General features: G+C 41.3%; 1 protein-coding gene across 1 annotated transcript in view; it reads right to left on the reverse strand.

Moving 5' to 3' along the window:
- Positions 1-5,706: 5,706 nt before the first annotated feature.
- Positions 5,707-20,312, reverse strand: part of LOC138959422 (disks large homolog 5-like) — a 50,005-nt gene continuing 35,399 nt past the window's right edge. Inside the window, exons 15-31 of the mRNA XM_070330903.1 lie at positions 17,571-17,753; positions 16,067-17,274; positions 15,513-15,633; positions 14,793-15,015; positions 13,175-13,283; positions 12,631-12,793; positions 12,144-12,246; positions 11,163-11,307; positions 10,623-10,800; positions 10,090-10,192; positions 9,508-9,724; positions 8,840-9,054; positions 8,423-8,461; positions 7,748-7,849; positions 7,000-7,127; positions 6,690-6,799; positions 5,707-6,327 (exon numbers count right to left, since the gene is read on the reverse strand). Of these exons, the coding sequence (XP_070187004.1) occupies positions 6,114-6,327; positions 6,690-6,799; positions 7,000-7,127; positions 7,748-7,849; positions 8,423-8,461; positions 8,840-9,054; positions 9,508-9,724; positions 10,090-10,192; positions 10,623-10,800; positions 11,163-11,307; positions 12,144-12,246; positions 12,631-12,793; positions 13,175-13,283; positions 14,793-15,015; positions 15,513-15,633; positions 16,067-17,274; positions 17,571-17,753 (3,561 nt within the window). The 3' untranslated portion in view covers positions 5,707-6,113. The remainder of the gene's footprint in view (positions 6,328-6,689; positions 6,800-6,999; positions 7,128-7,747; positions 7,850-8,422; positions 8,462-8,839; positions 9,055-9,507; positions 9,725-10,089; positions 10,193-10,622; positions 10,801-11,162; positions 11,308-12,143; positions 12,247-12,630; positions 12,794-13,174; positions 13,284-14,792; positions 15,016-15,512; positions 15,634-16,066; positions 17,275-17,570; positions 17,754-20,312) is intronic.

Genomic DNA, 20,312 nt, shown 5'->3' on the forward strand with positions numbered 1-20,312 from the left:
AACAAGAAGAATATGTACAGCTGTTTGTCCCTTTTTTCAATATATCTCAAAAGGATAAAAGTCACAAATGGCCACAAAGTAACATGTACGTACAAACACCAACCACATTGTGCATGAACATTCATTAGCAATAGTCAAAGACATTCAGTCTGTTGTCTCCATTTCAATATTTCCTTGACGAGAAAATACACTTTCATGCAGTGTGACTTAATTACCACAACATGCGCAACAGTCCGGAGCACTTGAAACCACACAGCCCACGCTAGTTCTGTTCTCCGTCAAATATGACATGACAAAAGCATAGTTCTGATATCTGTAAATATATAACAGCAATCTCAGCAAGCTATATTCATAAGAAATTGTCAGCACACAAAGGCAAGCTGGAAAATAATACCTTTCTCACAAACTGTGAACTATCAAGCACAAACTTTCATTCCACCTTCTCATCATTATAGTGAATAAAGCATACAACTTACAAGGCAAACGCGCAGGATGCGCACACACATGCCTATCTAATCCAATACTTTGAGTCATTCTTGAAAGGCAAAGAACAAGAACACACATTTTAGAGGACAAATAAATATGACATCATTCTCACCAAAACGAGGATCTGACTCAATCTTTTTGACATGCACCCTTTGTATGACAGACCAAGAGGAAGGGAAAATGTTTTGTAATAGCAAGCACATACCTGGCTAGCTTAGGCGGCGGCGGCGGCTTGCTTAATCTCCACAAATAAATCAATGGGTGGAGGGGGGTTGGGATGGGAGTGGGGGCACTATATCTTACTCTGTACCTTGTCAGTTGTTATCACCAAAACACACAGCTATAGTGTCACTTCAGAGATTCTTATTCGCTCATATGTACCGATACAAAATGTGGATCAGATACTGCTTGCATTTTGAAAAGGAACGCCACACAAATAAAATGAAAGTAAAAAGATGGAAGTGTATGTAATTGACTCTTACAGAAAAGGTATGTTGTTCACTGTTGTCCTGAAATTATAACCCTTGCGGTCTATTGGAGGAAGAAAGAAGTTAAGTATGGATAGGGTGTTACTGATATCTCAGTCAGGGCTATTCACACTTTTCATGTGACCCAAAAGTCTGAACTTTTGAGCCCATGATCAGTCTTGAGTGAAGTCATATTAACAGAAAATGCACAGGTCAACACAAAGAAAACCTCGATGTTAAAACATTTAGTCAAAACTTGACTAAATGTAAAAACAAGGGCAGCCTCTTCTGATATGCATGAAACCAAAAGTACCATCCTCTTCACAAAAATCAGCACAAAACTGCACCACATATGCAAATACTTGCTTACCAAAATCCATTCCAGATCAATGAAAGTAATGATTCGTATAGTTCAATGGAGAATGGATTTCAGTGAATGAGCACAGAGAAATCAGCCGTAGCACCAAGTAACACAACAGCAGCAAAATGTCAACACAGGCCAATAGAAAATGCAGTTGAGAAGACATAAAATACAGCTGTGTATTAATTTATGTGTGTATTTCATAATCTATCGTTGAGCCTCCAGATTGGGGTTGCAGAGCCACCTCCGACTCGATCAATGAATTTCAGAATGAAAAAAGTCTATTTCAGACCCAAAGGACAACTTTTGTTTAGCTATAGTTGGATTTGCGACATATAAATGCCTTTGTCATTATTATAATTTAATATGAGTAACATGTACCTGCATTTCTTATTTATTCTGTAGGTTTCTTTGCAAGATCCTGTTTTATTTGTTTCTGCATAGCAGTCAGAACTGCAAAGCAATCTCTACCATTCATCTCCAGCTTTCTCTAGGTACATGTGTATGCATATATGTGTGACTAATAAGTAATATCTGGGATGTCTCTGTTGCTAATGAGTTGTAATACGCTATGGCTGAATGAAAATTCTATCTTGATGCATTGTTCCTTTCACCTGAATAACTGCTGGTCTCAGATGCATATTTTGACAAGACATAAAGCTTACTCAGTTTTTTCAACATTACAGTTCTGGCATTTGAATTTGTCTAGTTGTGCTGAGATCTTGGGGAAAAGTTTCATTAAAAGACAAACAAGAATGCATTAAAGCATAACAATTACACACAAAAACAAAACACACAATACATCACGAAGGTAAAAGTCCCACAACAAAACAATCCACAAACTTTAAAGAAATAATGGGTTGACAGACTTTAAAGGACATGGCAAGTTTTCACTGCATCATGTGATCAATTTAAAAAACAAACAAAGTGGAATCCTGTACGTTATGCAAAACTGATGACAGAAGCACACAAACAAGATTTTCTGCATCTAACTATGTGCATGCATGTGCAGATATATATACAGGGTGTCTAAAAAAAAAGTACCCAATTTTCTTTCAATACTACAGACAAGTCAGTAACTTTATTGAAATCATTTCTGCTTGATATTGTAGTCAGTTCATAGAAGTTTTGTCCCCAGTTCACAGCTTTCAGTTGAGATCGTCTGTTTCTTCACACCACGTGATCAATGTAGCCACCCCGTTTTCCAATGACAGACTGCATCCTCATTGCCATATTGTTCATTACATTGGGGAATGTTTCCTGTGGGATGTTCTGGATTTCTCTGAGAATGTTTGCCTTCAGTTGTTGTAGGTTTCTTGGTCTGGGGTACATATTAGCGTATTAGCTTACATATCAGTGTTTCCATTTCTCGGTACTGATGTTTCAATGTCTTTTGGGGTACTTTTTTTGGAGACACCCTATACGCACACACACACACACACACACACACACACACACACACACACACACACACACACAACCCTTTCTGTCAATGTTGTACGTACATATTAGATAAAAAGGAAGGAAGATTTCACAAAACTCATTATACCTTTTTTGCTGTTGAATGGAAGGTAACCCTGACTATTTTGGCTTTGTGGTTTCAAGAGTTTGGCCAGCTTAAAAAAGGCCTTTGCCAGTAGGAGTTGTTGTACTCATAAGTGTTTGCACATGAAAAGGAGAAGAAAGAACAAGTCGCGTAAGGCGAAAATACAACATTTAGTCAAGTAGCTGTCGAACTCACAGAATGAAACTGAACGCAATGCCATTTTTCAGCAAGACCGTATACTCGTAGCATCGTCAGTCCACCGCTCATGGCAAAGGCAGTGAAATTGACAAGAAGAGCGGGGTAGTAGTTGCGCTAAGAAGGATAGCACGCTTTTCTGTACCTCTCTTTGTTTTAACTTTCTGAGCGTGTTTTTAATCCAAACATATCATATCTATATGTTTTTGTAATCAGGAACCGACAAGGAATAAGATGAAAGTGTTTTTAAATTGATTTCGACAATTTAATTTTGATAATAATTTTTATATATTTAATTTTCAGAGCTTGTTTTTAATCCAAATATAACATATTTATATGTTTTTGGAATCAGAAAATGATGGAGAATAAGATGAACGTAAATTTGGATCGTTAAATAAATTTTTATTTTTTTTTACAATTTTCAGATTTTTAATGACCAAAGTCATTAATTAATTTTTAAGCCACCAAGCTGAAATGCAATACCGAAGTCCGGGCTTCGTCGAAGATTACTTGACCAAAATTTCAACCAATTTGGTTGAAAAATGAGGGCGTGACAGTGCCGCCTCAACTTTCACGAAAAGCCGGATATGACGTCATCAAAGACATTTATCAAAAAAATGAAAAAAACGTTCGGGGATTTCATACCCAGGAACTCTCATGTCAAATTTCATAAAGATCGGTCCAGTAGTTTAGTCTGAATCGCTCTCCACACACACACACACAGACACACGCACATACACCACGACCCTCGTCTCGATTCCCCCCTCTACGTTAAAACATTTAGTCAAAACTTGACTAAATGTAAAAAAGACACAAAGGAGCTTGCTGTATAAATCAGAAAAAAGTCTAAAAAAAATTTGAATGAAAAAAAAAGTTCCTTTTTTTTTTAAACCACCTCAACGATCACACTCAAAGACACACACCACATTCAAGTTCATGAATATTACTCCTTTTGGTGCACATCAAATGCAACATAGGTCAGTCAAAACAACATGCTGGGTAGCTTTTTCATCAGGTCGAACTGTCAGGAATTTGACAGAGATCCAGCACAGTCCCAGAGAAAACTGCGTGGAATGCAAGTGCTAGAATCAAGTTGAAGACAACTGCTGAATCATTTCAACAAGTCAAGAGCTGAATCACAGGTTAAGACGCCACGACAACCACTGAATCACAAGATGATTCCTGAATCACCTGAAACTTCAAAACAACCACTGAATCACCTGACATAAACCCTCACCAAAAACATTTCAGTACTTTTATCATCTGCGGTGTTATTCTTTTGGTTATACATGTAGTTCAAACCTTTCGTCTTGAAGTGTACATCAAAATGTCTGTCCAAAAGACTGTGTCGTCACAACAGATTTTCAATGTGAACCATTTACTTTCAGCAATATAAGGTGACTGACTCAGTAATGCTAAAGTCATAGACTGGCATAAACAGGACAAAGTAAAGGACAGTTCAGAGAACAAATGGTCATAATCGATCAGTGAATAACATGTACATCCTTGTAATCTGTTGGTCAAAACAACCACGGAAAGTTCAAATGAAGACTTTTTTCTCGGGAAAAGAAATTCCATTTGAGTTGGAACTGGTCAGTTTTCACTGTCAGTCAGGCACTCCATTCAAGAAAGACTGAAAAGGCCACTGACGGGCCATGACGAAATATTTTACATCTTGGTATGGAATGTAGACTGGATTGTCCAAGCTCAAACAGATTCACCATACCAATCTAATCTGTCGTGCACAATGCGCCTTTTGCCAATAAATTGTGTCTATGGCCACGAAAGTGAGGCAGGTTAAGCCTCGTCTAGATCACAGTAAAGTCCACAGCAGGAATCCAAATGACCACAGCAAATAAGCCACTGGAATCTCCAGCCAAACTGACTGGTCACAATTCACACTGCACAAAATCTCTTTCACACACTCAGGTAGACAATGTGTCACTTGGATTACACACCAAAGGGAACATAATCGTCTTGACAACTAGTCCTACAGACAAAATGTTTTCACAGCTCTAGGAATAAGGACTCACAAACACACACACAATCCCAACTGCCATTTCAAGAGTTTGCTGTGGCTGAAACCTGGGCAGCTTATGCGAGGGTATACTGAATACTTTGAACACTCATTCATTCTCACTCTCAGCTGTTCTGCAGTCTGTTGCAGCCGCACACACAGGCAAAACTGCTATCTCAAGGGTTGGCCGTGTCTAAAACCTGGGCAGCTTATCAGAGGCTACAATGTCTTGGCATACTTTACAGCCCTCATTCATTCTCCGCTGTTCTACAGTACAGTGAAGCGCCTTGCAGTCCCGAAAATACGGTACATCAGAAAAATGTTTCATTGTGTGCCTCAGACGGTAACACTGTGGTCAGTTGCGATGAAAACAATCACACACTGGTGGACGGTCTGCTCCACTGGCCTGTCACTTTGCAGTTGTCATTTAACATGCAGCAATTCAGGTTGCCATCAATGCCTCATGAATTTTACTGACCTTTCTGTGCATATGCTGGCCGGATTTTGTAGATCATCCACTCTCCGTACAACTCTGAATCAATAAATTATTTTTTAAGACTGTCCTGCTCTTTTACAAATATACAAGGCCTAATGACCAATTCCCCCCCCCCCCCCCCCCCCCCCCCATCCCTCTATGATCCTGCTAGGACTGTCACACCAAGAGATGATCTGAGATGGTTTACTTTTCGCAGTGGACTGACGGCTGTTGGAACAAGAGATGTTTCCCGCTTGCCCTTTTGCCCAGTGCTTACTATCAACAGAGCAGACTTAAAAATAAAGCTCTTGACTACTATCTCACTGGTGCTTCTTTCATCAAACCAAGAGAACAGGACATGATGCACTCCTGGCAGCAGGTCGACTGAATGACTGACTGCTATAACCTAGATGGTCTCTTTCTGCGCAGACAGTTCATTCCCACCAACAGGACACAATGACTAAGCTTCCTGATGAAGATGTTCAAGTCTCTCCAGGCTGGCAAACCGCAAGAATGTTCCTCTACACGATGCACTCCTCACAGCAGTCTGACCAGCTGACCAACTGCTATAAGCTGGACACGGTCACCCAGATGGCTTTCTTCTGCTCAGAATTGATGGCTGCCTTGATGTGTGTGCTCATTTCAGCCAGGTTTCCGCCCTGAATGATGGTGGAGAAATGGTGAGAGTATTCCTGCTCCAGCTTGTTGTAGTGGTCGTAGCTATCCTTGGCCACCTTGGTGTTCAGCTTCTCTGGCAGGAACTGAGAGTCGCGGATTTCTCTGTGGAACAACAGGATGGAAAGGTCAGTGCATGTGGAATAAGAGCAAGAGTAAAGGTTAACGGTGAAAGTTAGGATTTGTGATTGCTTACACTAATTCTGTGTCATACTGCACACTTTTTTTGTTTTATAGAATGATAGCATTCTGGATCACAATCCATGATAAAGAGCTGGTCTCACACAAAGTGAACAATCCTGTGGTGATGTACAGAACAAAAGAACAAGAATTTGCCATACAGAATTTTTTTTTTAATTAAAAGGAATAAGACATTGGTAAAATGTAACCTTAGCAGCCTGTTAATTCTACTCACAGCACAAAATTTCACTTTTGTTCCAAGATAAATGAAATAGAGTTGCACTTACTTAATCTGCTTGTGATTCTTGTGGCGCACAAAGATGACAATGGGGTAGATCTTCAAGCGGTGAAGACGCTCTATGGCTCGAGGATTCACGTTCAACAAACAGTGAATTTTCTGCAACACGTCATAACATATAGTAAGAATACAAATATGAGGATATTTATATGACTACATCATATTTTTTTAATTACAATTTTAAACAGCTACACCCTAATATGACTTAAAAAAAAAAATTAAAATAAAATAACATTAAAATCAGACCACACCGTGAACGTTTAAATTCAAGGAAAAAAATTCTGCTTAAAAGGAGTTACCTCATCACAGATGTCACGTATGCGGTTGACCTGGACGCACTCAAAGTTGTCGTCCTTCTTCCAGTAGTCGACCAGGCGCCCTTCTGCCAGGCTCTGTTCCATGTCCTTCATCAACACCCGCGTTACGCCTGGAAAAATACACTCTCTTCAGTATTCTTTCAAAAGTATTTTACAGGGTTTTTTTTCTTCATTTTTTTTTTCGCAGCAGTAAATGTTCTTTTTCCATACATATTCTACTGTTATTCTAAATACATTCATTCTTTTTCATTTTTGGAACATTCTTTTTCTCATACCTAATATATTTTGTTTCCAAAGCCATAACATTCTGTTTTTGTCTGTTATATTTGTTTATTTTCAGGCCCAAGCACAGACCATGATAAAAGTAGAGTCAACTTTTTTGAAGCCAGGATTATAAATATTTCTTTCTCAACCAGAGACAACAGGCAGCCTTCTGTGTTTCTGCTCAAAAATGGTCAATCTAGGCAGAATTGCACTCTAGAAGTTTACAGAACACACTTATGATTAGCCTCATCACAATGTAATACAGTGGAACCCTTCAATTTAGCTCCATTTTAAAAATCCCTCCTTTTCACGAACAGATTTTTTTCCCCCGATTTTGGGAGGTCTTGAAAAAGAGGTTCCACTGTAGAACAGTTGCTAGCTAGCCTGTGCAAGCACTCTGTCTGAAAGTGTCTGTGGTTGACGTTAATGATAAATGCCTGAAAACCCAAATTGTGGTGATACTTACAGGGCTCACAGAACTTGTACTTGTCTGGAGATTCTGAGGTGAGTTTACGGATGAGTGGCTCTGCAAGTGGAGCCAGAAGCACAACAGGTCTGGTCTGCTCATCTGTCATCATCAAAAAAGGAAACAAAATGACAATTTCTGTACATACCTTAACACAATCACACCAAGACAGCCCAGTAAACTACTGTGTTTCTTCTGTACTTTTTTCCTCTTTTTTTTAATGTGAGGAGTGAAGCAAATTGAAGTAAAATACTGCAAGTGACTCCTTTTAACCTTTCTTGTGTGTACTACACAAAGTATGTAGTTTTACTGTGTGTTGGTACTGGTCCGTTTATCCTCAAAGAACACAATATAATTACTTTAATAAATAAGAGTGTTGTCCTCATCTCTACTTTTATCATGGTACTTTGAATGCTGTTTTGATTTATAGATTGCAAATCATTTTGCAGTACTATTGTCTACTTCTGAGATGAAACTGTCCACACATGTAAATATAATTTAAATGACTTTTGGAAACATCAGCTGTCATACATTTGTTTTCCTAAAAACCTAAGCATACACACACAGACACATGCACACGCATATGCACACACGCACCCATAGATGCACACACACACACACATGTATACTCTGCTTCACTTTCAAAAAGATGTTAATCAGCAAAGGTCAACTTACACTCTATTCGGTCCACTAGCGTGTAGCCCAAAATGTATTCTGAAAAAGAGGAAAAAGACCAATTGTTCACAAACCTAGTTTACTTTGACATTGTCTTTAGTTCTACTTTTGTTTGACTTTCAAACCTGTATTACAAAATGAATGTGAAAAAGTACATTCTTTGATGACGATGCACAAAACCTATTTCATCTATACAAATTCTATTCAATATATTTTGAAGTCATCACTACAGGCTTTTTCTTGAGTTTATTTATTTTCACTACAATGATTATTTCTCAGCACAGATTCGCTGTTTTGGGTGTTGACAATGACACACAAAAGCTATTCGAGTTCACCAAGTCAATGCATTTTAAACTCTTCACTGCAGTACTTTTCTTGACACCCCTGCCCCTCCTCCCTATAATTAACGTTTCTCACCATCGAGGATGGGCACAGATTCACTGTTGAGTGAAGCATCAGAGAAGGAACCCAGGTCACGGCTGTCTTTGGAGTTGTTACGTTGGTGCCGCTTGCGTCGAAAGAAACTGCGTCTCGCTGACCCTGACCCCCGCCGTGACCCCTTCAGCTCTTCTGAGTCACCCAGGCTCCAGCTTTCTGATTGGCTGCGTCTCAGTACCGTTTCATCTTCCAACCTGTGTTTAAGAACAAGGATTATTGTTCTTGCATGCATTTTTTGTTTTATGTAATGTCTGAATGCAATAGAGGCCAAGTGAGCAAGCAGGATTCGAGTTTACTAGTTAGCTCATTCCTTCAACTGTGAAAATTGCAAAGTCGACTAAACTTTCACACACTGAAAAATTCGGTACTGAAGATGTCCAATTATATACATGTACAGATAAACTCAAGTATTCTTGTGTTGTTATTGTTGTTGTTGTTGAAGTTATTGTTGTTGTTGTAGGGGTGTTTAGTTTTAGGGTCTGTACATTTTATTTTTCTGAGGGTCCGTTCTCTTTATTAAATCTGCAAGATTTTCTACAAATCCTGTCCAAGCCCACAACAACAAAACTCAGTCAAAATACTTGTTCGGCTCCAAACACCCATTAGTCAGATCATCTTTAAAGCTGTACATCCCATCCTCTCCTCACCTCAACTGGCTGGGGATGGAACCACAGCGGAGCTTGTTGCCTTGTGCGTCCACCAGCCACGCCAGCCAGAGGCCGAGTGTCCCACGATGCACTGTGTTTTCCACCACCAGAATGTCGTCTTTGTGGAAATCTAGCTCCCCTTCTCCCTCCGCCGAGCGCGAAAAGTTGGTGCGGATGAAGAAACGGTCGCCAGGGATGTTCTGCACCTTGTTATATTCTGGGAAGATCGTAAGCGCGAGATATATTTTGGGAATAAAAATGAAAAAGAGCATCTTTGTCTTGAAGTTCCTGCAAGTATGCAAGCAGTCACTTAATTTTTAAATGATAAACAAAAAAATTAATAGAAAGTTGTAGTTCAAATTTTCTATCAACTGAAAATCAGCAGCTGTATCTATCCCACCTCTCTAAGTCGTTTTGAGTAATAACATACACAAGATGAGAATGATCAAAGTTTCATTCAATTCATATCAAGTTTCCCTTATTCCTCTATATAAGAAAACAAATATTTTCATCAGAAAGATGCATTTATTCTTCTTTGGGGCTTTTGACCACAACTGGTAGTAAAGCAAACTATGTACTCACTTGCAACAGAATTGAGCACGGTCAGTCTCATTGTTGAACAAGGCTTCTTTAACTCCAGAATTGCCTGCTCTGCTGTCAGGTTATGGAAGCTGATATTGTTATACTGAAATAATACACACACACACAAAAACATTAATTACTTGTACGTTGGGTAAAACATTTCAATAAATAGTAATTTATTTAAAAATAAATGGAAGAATGTAAGAAGTTGCCTGAAGCGATATGAAAACATTTATTCAAACTAGTCATCACTGAGACTATACATGTATCAATACTTGACTAAATGTAAAAAGTGAGCATGGAGGGATTGGATGGATACATTGGCTTTTGTTAAAGCCTAGTAGATCCTGGAACTAACAGGCAGATAGCCTAACACTGCTCCTCACAAAGACTACCCTGATAACTTAGGTTAGTCAACATCAAAACACACACACAGTCCAAACACACACACACACACACACACACACACACACACACACACACACACACACACACACACACACACACACACACATGCACACACACACACACACCTCCAGTATCATGTCTCCTCTCTGTAAAAAGGGGACAGCCTGAGTGTCTGGCTGAATCTCGTGCACAAAAATGCCCACAGCGTTGCCTCCCACAACGGCGAAACCAGGATCACAGTGATCTCCCTTAGGACGCTTGAACTGCACCACGTGGGGGCGCTCATATGTCCCATCTGCTGAGCTGTAAAGCAACAAAACCAGTGAATTTAAACTTGGACATTGAAATGTTGAATCTCCATTTGACTGAAATTACTAATTGTGAGCAAAGCTGAGGTTTACACCTACTTGTCACTGCTGATTTTGACTAACACAAGTACAAACCTAGACAGATCTGAAGTAGTACACAATGGCTTACATGAGAAGGACAGTGCCTTTCAAGTGTATTTTGAAATTAAAAGCTCTTACAAGCAAAGGAACAGGCTGTAGCCTGATGATCGTTTGCCTCAACAACCTTTCACATCTCAATCGTATGTCTTGCCTCATTCCTTCCAAGTAATCACCAGGGATCGTTGTTTACAGCTAGAACTGCTGTCAAAAATGTACCTGTTAGACTTGCTGCGCTGTGGGGTATGATGTTTGGGTGTGGACTGTTCACTGTCCCCAGAGCTGATCTTGGAGTGCGTAGGAGACGTGGCTAAAGACGACATCAGAGAAATTGTGCTGGAGCTGTCATGGCCGTCCATGTATTCTGCACATGCACACAAAGTCCAAAATTTAGCGCTGAAAATCAAAGTCAAGTGAGAGTTTATAGGCAACTGCATTTGCACTGGCTGTACATGATAAAACCTGTACACCACAAAAGTGAATCATAATGAGATTAATGCTCGATCAGTTTTTGAAAAAAGCAAGAATGCCCAACACAGCCTGCCATCTGATGATCAGATGCCCAACCTACAGCGCCATCAGCAGACCATCCTCTTCCGCCTACGGACTGGACACTGTCGACTGCGTGCCCACATGCACCGCCTTGGTCTGTCACACACACCGAACTGCCCGTGCGAAACAGGCCCACAGACCCCGGAGCACATCCTGCAGACCTGCCCGCTCCACCAGGAAGCCAGAACAGATCACTGGCCCCAAGGTGCCACACTGCAGGAGCAACTCTGGGGCACCAAAGACTCCCTGATCCTGACCACCAGCTTTATTCAAGCTACAAAACTTGAAGTCTGACCTGAGGCCAAAAATCCTGGAACGCCGAAGAAGAAGAAGAAAAAAGCAAAATAATTTCACTATTTGATATTACATTCCAACTTCCAAGTAAATATTACAGTTCTCTCATATAAGAAAATCTAAAAAGGACATGTAACTAAAGACAAAATGAAATAAAAAGCATGACAACTTCACAAAACACACTGTTAACAGGTACCTCTTCAACAGAGACCTTCACATAAAGTCTATTGCAGCAATATGATTCACCATTCAGGCAGTGTTCAAAATCCTTGGTACTATTGAAGAAGAATTCCACATGTCCAATTGAAATAAACATTAAAGTAGTATAATGTATTTGGTGTAACATTGACTCACTTTCCGGGTTGTACTGGACCTTCATGCTGAGGTTGTCGCCACACTGTCGTAACACTGTGACAGCGTGCTCGTGGGTTGCGTTTCGCATGTTGATCCCACACACCTGGTGGAGACAAAGTGTGAATGGAAAACGCTGCTTCTTCATCTACTTATATATTTCTACTCCTATTGTCACCTCATTCCCCTAAATAAAAGTTTTCATGCTATAAAATAAAAAAATAAAAAATCTTATTATTCTACTCAGAAGATGATGGAGTCTTATGTGCTGATTTTACTGTCATTTTCATCATCATCGTTGTCATCATCAATTGTCATCATCATTGTCATCATCAATTATGTGCTGATTTTACTGTCATTTTCATCATCATCGTTGTCATCATCAATTGTCATCATCATTGTCATCATCAATCGTCATTGTCATCATCAATCGTCATCATCATCGTCGTTGTTATCAATCGTCATCATTGTTGTTGTCATCAAGTCTTACCTCCAGGAGTTGGTCCCCAATCTCCAGACCAGCCTGGGAGGCCAGACTGTTGTCGTTGACGGACGACACAAAAATGCCGCCCGCCGGCCCCCTCTGAATCTGGAACCCCACTGGTTCTGAACTCTTCTCAAATGTTATGGTGCGAGTCTCATGATGTTTGGGGCTGAAGAGACAGAAAAATTATGATGGATGATTTGAGTCTGGTTGTGTTCTGCATTAAAGTAAAGCGGCAAAATGTGCAAAAAATACAGCAAAGAAGGCAGATTTAGCCTTAGCTTTTGAACTCTTTCCTTTATTCTCTGTACTGTATTCACAGAATTTCTGATTAGAATCCCTATCAAAGGCCAAACTGTTCAAACTGGCACAGACATCATTAGGCTAAAGCACAAAATCTATCAGAAATGATGCAAGCTTTAAGTGAAAGCACAATTAGAGCAAATGAACAGCTTGCCTACAGAATTTATTTCTTGTTTCTGTTGGACAACTCTCTAGAAAAGAAATAACTTCAACTGAAACACACAACAAGAGCAAATAAACAGCTTACCTGTACAAATACTCGTCCCTGCTGGAGGACAGAGACAGTCGCTTCCCCTTGCTGGAGCCCCGGCGATTGAAATCATCAAAGGAGGACTCTGGGCTACTGCGGTCTGAAACTGAATAGTCAAGTCACAAAATCAGTCAACAATCCCCCCTCATAAAATGCTGTTCATGATAACTGGATGAAAAATACGAACTCACTGCACTGATAGTTAATACAGTGGAACCCCCCCTTTCAACCCCACATTTCAGACATCCCCCCTTCAAGACCTTGCTTTTTCCAAGTTTCTGTTTATTACCTCTGTAACTAGACCTCCAATGGAAGACTCTCTCCTTTTTTAAGGCTGTTCTTAAGATAGGCTGAACAAAGCTCAGCAGAGCTGCACACAGTGTAAAACGTACTGTGCTGCATAACAAATTTGGCTGTACAAGTTTTGCTTTGAGCACTAGAACGCTGCATCTTCCGCAAAGTTATTAGGGTACTGAACTGAAATGGCATTGGTGATCAACCAGCCACAAGATTGCAATAAAAACAAGAAGGGCAAAGCCCATACGACTCACATGCTTGACCTTCTGCTTTACACATTTTTCCTACCAAAATACATGTGACCTTGACCCAAGGTCAAGGTCATCCAAGGTCATGCAACACAAAGCTGTTAATTCAAGACATAGGAAGTACAATGGTGCTTATTGGCTCTTTCTACCATGAGATATGGTCACTTTTAGTGGTTCACTACCTTATTTTGGTCACATTTCATAAGGGTCAAAGTGACCTTGACCTTGATCATATGGGACCAAATGTGTCTCATGATGAAAGCATAACATGTGCCCCACATAATTTTTAAGTTTGAAACAGTTATCTTCCATAGTTCAGGGTCAAGGTCACTTCAAAATATGTATACAATCCAACTTTGAAGAGCTCCTGTGACCTTGACCTTGAAGCAAGGTAAACCAAACTGGTATCAAAAGATGGGGCTTACTTTGCCCTATATATCATATATAGGTGAGGTATTCAATCTCAAAAACTTCAGAGAAAATGGGAAAAATGTGAAAAATAGCTGTTTTTTAGACAACATTTATGGCCCCTGCGACCTTGACCTTGAAGCAAGGTCAAAATGCTATGTATGTTTTTTGGGGCCTTGTCATCATACACCATCTTGCCAAATTTGGTACTGATAGACTGAATAGTGTCCAAGAAATATTCAACGTTAAAGTTTTCCGGACGGCCGGACGGCCGGACGTCCGGCCGACTCGGGTGAGGACATAGACTCACTTTTGCTTCGCATGTGAGTCAATAATAATCATAGCAAAAATGTTTAAAATGGAACAAAATTAATGACATAAAACAACATTTTGGAGCACACATCCCAATGATAAGCATGCAACCCAAGGGCTCTTTTTGCAACCAAAACACCTACCCTAGACATACAGTCTTCAACAAAGTCAGCACTGAATCTATGTGTGAAGTAACTCTACATTTTCCCTGTGGGGAACTTAGATTAACAAGGACCTTCATCGAGAACACAAACCTAGACATCCCAAAGATGGAGACGAAGGAGAACATGGATGAGAACAAGAACAGCATGAAGAAAAAAGAGCGGAAAAAAAGCCCAAACCCTACTCACCAATTTCCACAGACCCAGACTTGTAACTGACACTGTTGCTAGAAGGGATGCGTATTCGCTCCTGAAGTTTATCATGTTTGTGGAAACCGCTGGACCCCGGTTGACGGAGCTCCATGTCGGAAACTGGGCGACCGTGGGGAACCTGCGGGTATGGACGGATGTAGAGCGGGGGTCCGAACTCTTCACTGGGCGTTGGTGTATTGCGGTCGACAACTGTGAAACTCTGAAATGGTGGAATACACATTTTTGTAATTGTTGGATTTAATGTTGGTATGCAAATTTGTGTGTGTTGTGTTGTGTTGTGTTGTGTTGTGTTGTGTTGTGGTGTGGTGTGGTGTGGTGTTGTGTGTGTGTGTGTGTGTGTGCGTGTGTGTGCATGCGAATGTGTTTGTGTATTTGTAGTGAACAGGCGTGCGCAAAATGTTCGTGAGCAACCAAGCACATCTGGGTGTGCACACATACATGTATGCCTTTTGTGTGTGTGTGTCTGTCTGTGAGTGTGTGTCTGTATCAGTGTCTCTGTGTGTACGTCTGTTTGTCAGTCAACCTATCTGTCTGCTTGTGTATGTCTGCCTGCTTGTTAAAGGTTTTATAATGCGGCTCAAAAAGAAACAACAAGGGGTAGTGGGGCTTGGTTGCAACTTATATCTGACTTTGAAGGGACAAAACAAGACAGTTGTCACAAAACTACAAGTGGCACCTTATTGCTGTATGCCTCACCTGTTGTGAAGGACTAGGAGAGCTACGTGGGTCAGACAGCCGGGGGTGGAACATGGCAGGTTCAAAGTCAGAGAAAGTCCCTGGAGGGGAGCTGTAGCGAGATTTCGGTCCTCCAGATGTTCTGAAAATCCCAATAATGACACTAAAAAATGAAGACTTATTAATCACCCCTTTCTCATAAGGGGGCCATGTACAACAAACACACACAGATACACAGACACACCCACACCGAAAAAAAAGCAAATTGCCGAGATGTAGTCGGCGACGACCAGTGGAGAAGGCGTTCGTTCGGCACTGAACCGGACGTACACCTTCCCCTGGCATGCTTTTTGCCAATGCACTCTTCATCATTTCTTTCTATTCCTAGCCCTTTAAATAAGTTTATATCATATTTTACGATGAAAACGTTTGTTCATTTCGATGCTTCTTATTCTCTCAGGTGCCAGGAGACTGCCTTCACATAACGCTTACATCCTTTTGTTTGTACAGAAATATTACTACAGTTCATCAACACCACGACAATTTATGAAAATCAGAAGCAAAGTGTAACTCACCTCGACTGGTAACGGTACTGTGGCTGGGCATACATCGAGCCGCCTGGTAACCCCGACCCCAAAGACGCTCCGACAGGGGAGCTCACTCTTGCCTCCTCCCCTGGAACATCGCCAAAACGGAGGGGAATCGGCACTTCCAGTGAGGTGGGCCTGGACGTCCGTACAATAGCCTCAGTAGGCGAAAGAGGCTTGGGCGAGTAAGGGTAGTGATGGGAATGTGGGTGGGGGTGTGTGTGGGGACCCAGCTGGTGGGGCCAGGGCTGATGGGGGGGCGGGGGCCATTGGTTCTCCCCATTGTGACCCCGACGAGGAGCGGACGAAGGACGGTGAGATTTCCCTCCGGGTGTCTGAGAGTACTGGGAGCGAGGGTAAGCGTCCGGTTGTATGGGTTTTGGTCCGGTCCCTGCATGAATGGGGTGGGGCCCCGTCTGAATGCGGGGAGGCGTGTGACGGGGGTGAGGACGGAGGGGGTTGGGATACTGAGGGTTGTGGCTTGCAGGAGGAGGCCACGGCTTGGAGAACGCAGGGCGGCCTGAGTTCGGTGGAGCCTGCATCAACCCCACGGTAAAATGCGAGGGTTTGGGTGAGGAGACTGAAGACTGGGAGGCTGTCCCCACCCCTCCAGGAAACTTCCCAGAGCTACTGCAGTCTGAGTTCTGCTGAGAGTGGCACACACTGTCACGCTCCACAAAGCCCAACCCCCCACCACCATCGCCACTATGTTCATGCTGCTGTGGAGGCAGGGGTGCCTGGAAGAAGAACGGATCTCTTAGAACGGACGGGCGTGCTTTGTGGGGCATGAAGGCTACAGTGGACACATTGGAAGATGAGACCACAGGGCCCGAGCGGGACTTTGGCCACGTCCCGCTGTTACTGTCAACTTCGTACTCCCGCTTCCGTGACTTACAGTCGGGGCTGGTGCGGCTGAACGCTGATGAAGAAAACTCTGCTATCACATCGTCCACTCCTTTGACAGGAGTCTGCGTGACAATTGACACCTTGCTTGGCTGGTTGGAATCTTCCATCACTTCTCCGTGGTTTCGCTCGCCCCTCCCCCTGTCTTTGCTTCGCCCTTTTTCGTGCACCTCATCCCTGGAGCTCTGTCTGTCCACTCCTCGGTCACGGTCCTGACTCTTGTGACGAGCACGAAAAAGTTTCTCTACCACTATCTCCTTGGCTTTGTCCAGGACAGGCATGCTGTGGCGAACCTGCATAAATCAATGACACAAATGTGTTAGACACAAACACTACAAAATGCTTAGGACTTGTACTGTGACCCTTATGTGCATGCACTGAATAATTCTGATAAAAAGTGCAAATATATTCTAAATTAAAGTAGAATTTGCTTCATAAGCCCAGCTGCAACACTCAATTTCGGTAGACAAAAAAGCTTGTACACAAACTAAACTTACTGTGACTTGTGAACGTTGACAATGAAATTTAACACAACAAAATGACAATTACAGACAGAGAATAAAAAGAAGAAAACAAAATAAGTAAGCACCAGATCATGGTTGCGCTGGGATTTGGGTGGTGAGGGACCTGGGGAATCCAGGCTGTCGGTCTGTGACCCAGAACTGCGGAGATTCTTGCTGCTACCACCACCGCTACGTGCGCTGTCTCCTGACGTACTGTCCCACAAAGAGCCGTGGGTGGCTAGTGTGTCCGACTTGGACATGGCCGTGGACTGCAAGTATGAAATAGATGCAATAGCACACAGCTTCCTTGGGTTACCTTATTTTACCAACTAATGAAGACAGACACATATCTGTACCACACACAGACACAAAATAACTAGAAAGACAAGCAAAGAAGACTACACAAAAAGTCACTTCATTTTTTTACATTTAGTCAAGTTTTGACTAAATGTTTTAAAGGTGGTCGTCTACATTTTTGCTTTTTTTCAATAATCTTATGGTTAGATTTCGCTAAAAAGTTATGTCAGATGATGAATGAACCATGGGGAAAAAAGTTATAGAAAAAAAATATATGTAAAAAAAGATTTTATTTTTGGGTAGCGTGACTCACGCTTCCAATATTTTGTTTTCTGTTTGCTGAGAACATGTGCTTTGCCTAAAAATACTGACCAATCAAATTCATCTCACTATGCTTATAGCCACGCCCAAACAAGTGCAGCAACAGTTTGACATTGGAGCGCTGTCCACGCTTTTTTTTTAAAACGCACGAAATGCACGGGATTTGAGAGGAGTTTTGCGCTTGGCATTTTTCAAATAAGGATATCCTACTATGAGTACTACGCTGGAATACTACAATGAATTTTCAAACGGCTACACTGGCTTCGTCTTTCCTGATCGAAAGGGGGTGTATTGTTGATATTTGTAGATAATAGACTCTGCATTTTTATGGTCAAATGGCGATTTCGGTATAAAAATGTAGACAAGGACCTTTAACGTAGAGGGGGGAATTGAGACGAGGGTCGTGGTGTATGTGTGTGTGTCTGTGTGTGTGTAGAGCGATTCAGAGAAAACTACTGGACCAATCTTCATGAAACTTGACATGAGAGATCCTGAGTATGGTACCTCCAGACATATTATTCATTTTTTTGATAAATGTCTTTGATGACGTCATATCCGGCTTTTCGTGAAAGTTGAGGCGGCACTGTCAAGCTCTCATTTTTCAACCAAATTGGTTGAAATTTTGGTCAAGTAATCTTCGACGTAGCCCGGACTTTGGTATTGCATTTCAGCTTGGAGGCTTAAAAATTAATTAATGAGTTTGCTCATTAAAGTTGTCATTAAAATCGATTTGTCGCAAACAGATTTAAAATTGATTGCATCGTATTCTCATAGGTGTCAACCTATACGGTTTGGCCGTATTGCTGTACGGGAAAAATGCATTTTTTACCCAATACGGTGTATAGGAAAATCTATACGGGCAAAAGAAGAATATACGGCGAAAAGAAAAAATTACAGCAAAGTTAAAATGAATGATAACAATGGAGATTGAGAGACAACGATCGACGCTTTCATGCAGACGACTCTCAAACGTTGTCATTGCGCATACTCAGACTCTTTTTCCACTTGACTTCCTATAAATCACTTCCGGTTTCCGGTACATTCTATCAAGCGTCGATCAACAAGCATGGCATCGCAAAGTTATCCTCCAGCTAAAAAGCTGAAAACTACATCGCAAAGTGGATCCGGACGACATCTTAAAGAGTGGGAGAGCCCAATTTTTAACAACGGTGCATACGCTGGATGGATTAAATCTTCATCAGAAGGCCCAGACTACTCGTTTTGTGTCCCATGCAGGAAACATGTGAAAGTGCGTGCCTCTGGATTTTACGACCTGAAGAGCCATTTTTCAACACGTGGGCACAATACAATTTTATAAGGTCTTGAGCTGTCTAATACGGTTTTGGAAGGCCTCATATAAGGGCAACACCAATGATAGGTTGACACCTATGTATTCTTCATCACATTCTGAATCTAAACATATATACATATGTCATGTTTACTCTTAAAATGTGATCACAATTAACGAAAATAGATTAATTAGTCTTACGATTAAAATTTAAGAAATCGATCCAAAAATGATTTCATCTTATTCTTTATCATTTCCTGATTCCAAAAACATATAGATATGATAGGTTGTATTCAAAACAAGCTCAGAAAGTTAACAAGAATACAGAAAAGCACGCTTTCCTGCTTAGCACAATACGCTACCGCGCTAATCTGGCGTGTCAATATCACTACGTTTTGGACGTGGAAGGTGAGCGATTTCTTTCACGCGGGGATTGACGAAGCTGTACTGTCTTGGTGAAAAAATACAGTGCGTTCAGTTTCATTCCGTGAGTTCGACAGCTTGACTAAATGTAGTAATTTCGCCTTAAGCGACTTGTTTTAATCTCTGGAGGATTTGTCCATTACCACAATTGTTTCCATCTGTCACAACACTGCTACCTGTGTAGGCTCAACGATTATGGTATTCTTAAAGAAAACTCACAATCTTGGTGTTTGTTTGAATTTCACTCCTTTCTTTAGTTAGCGCCACAGAGAAGGAACTTGGTAATTAGAGAGTAGACTTAGAACTGTTACTTCTTCCGGTTTCAAAACTAGCCTGACAAATTTATGTTCTATCGGTTGAAATCTAAACCGTTGCTACAAAATGTGTCAGTCACAAAACAAGAGAAACCGCTTCAGATCCCTCTTGCTCCCCCGTGAATAATACTCCTTTTAGTTGAGATACAAAACAGAAGAAGACAAAAGCCAAAATAATACAAAAC

The sequence above is a fragment of the Littorina saxatilis genome, linkage group LG2 (assembly GCF_037325665.1).
Source record: "Littorina saxatilis isolate snail1 linkage group LG2, US_GU_Lsax_2.0, whole genome shotgun sequence".
NCBI lineage: Eukaryota > Metazoa > Mollusca > Gastropoda > Littorinimorpha > Littorinidae > Littorina > Littorina saxatilis.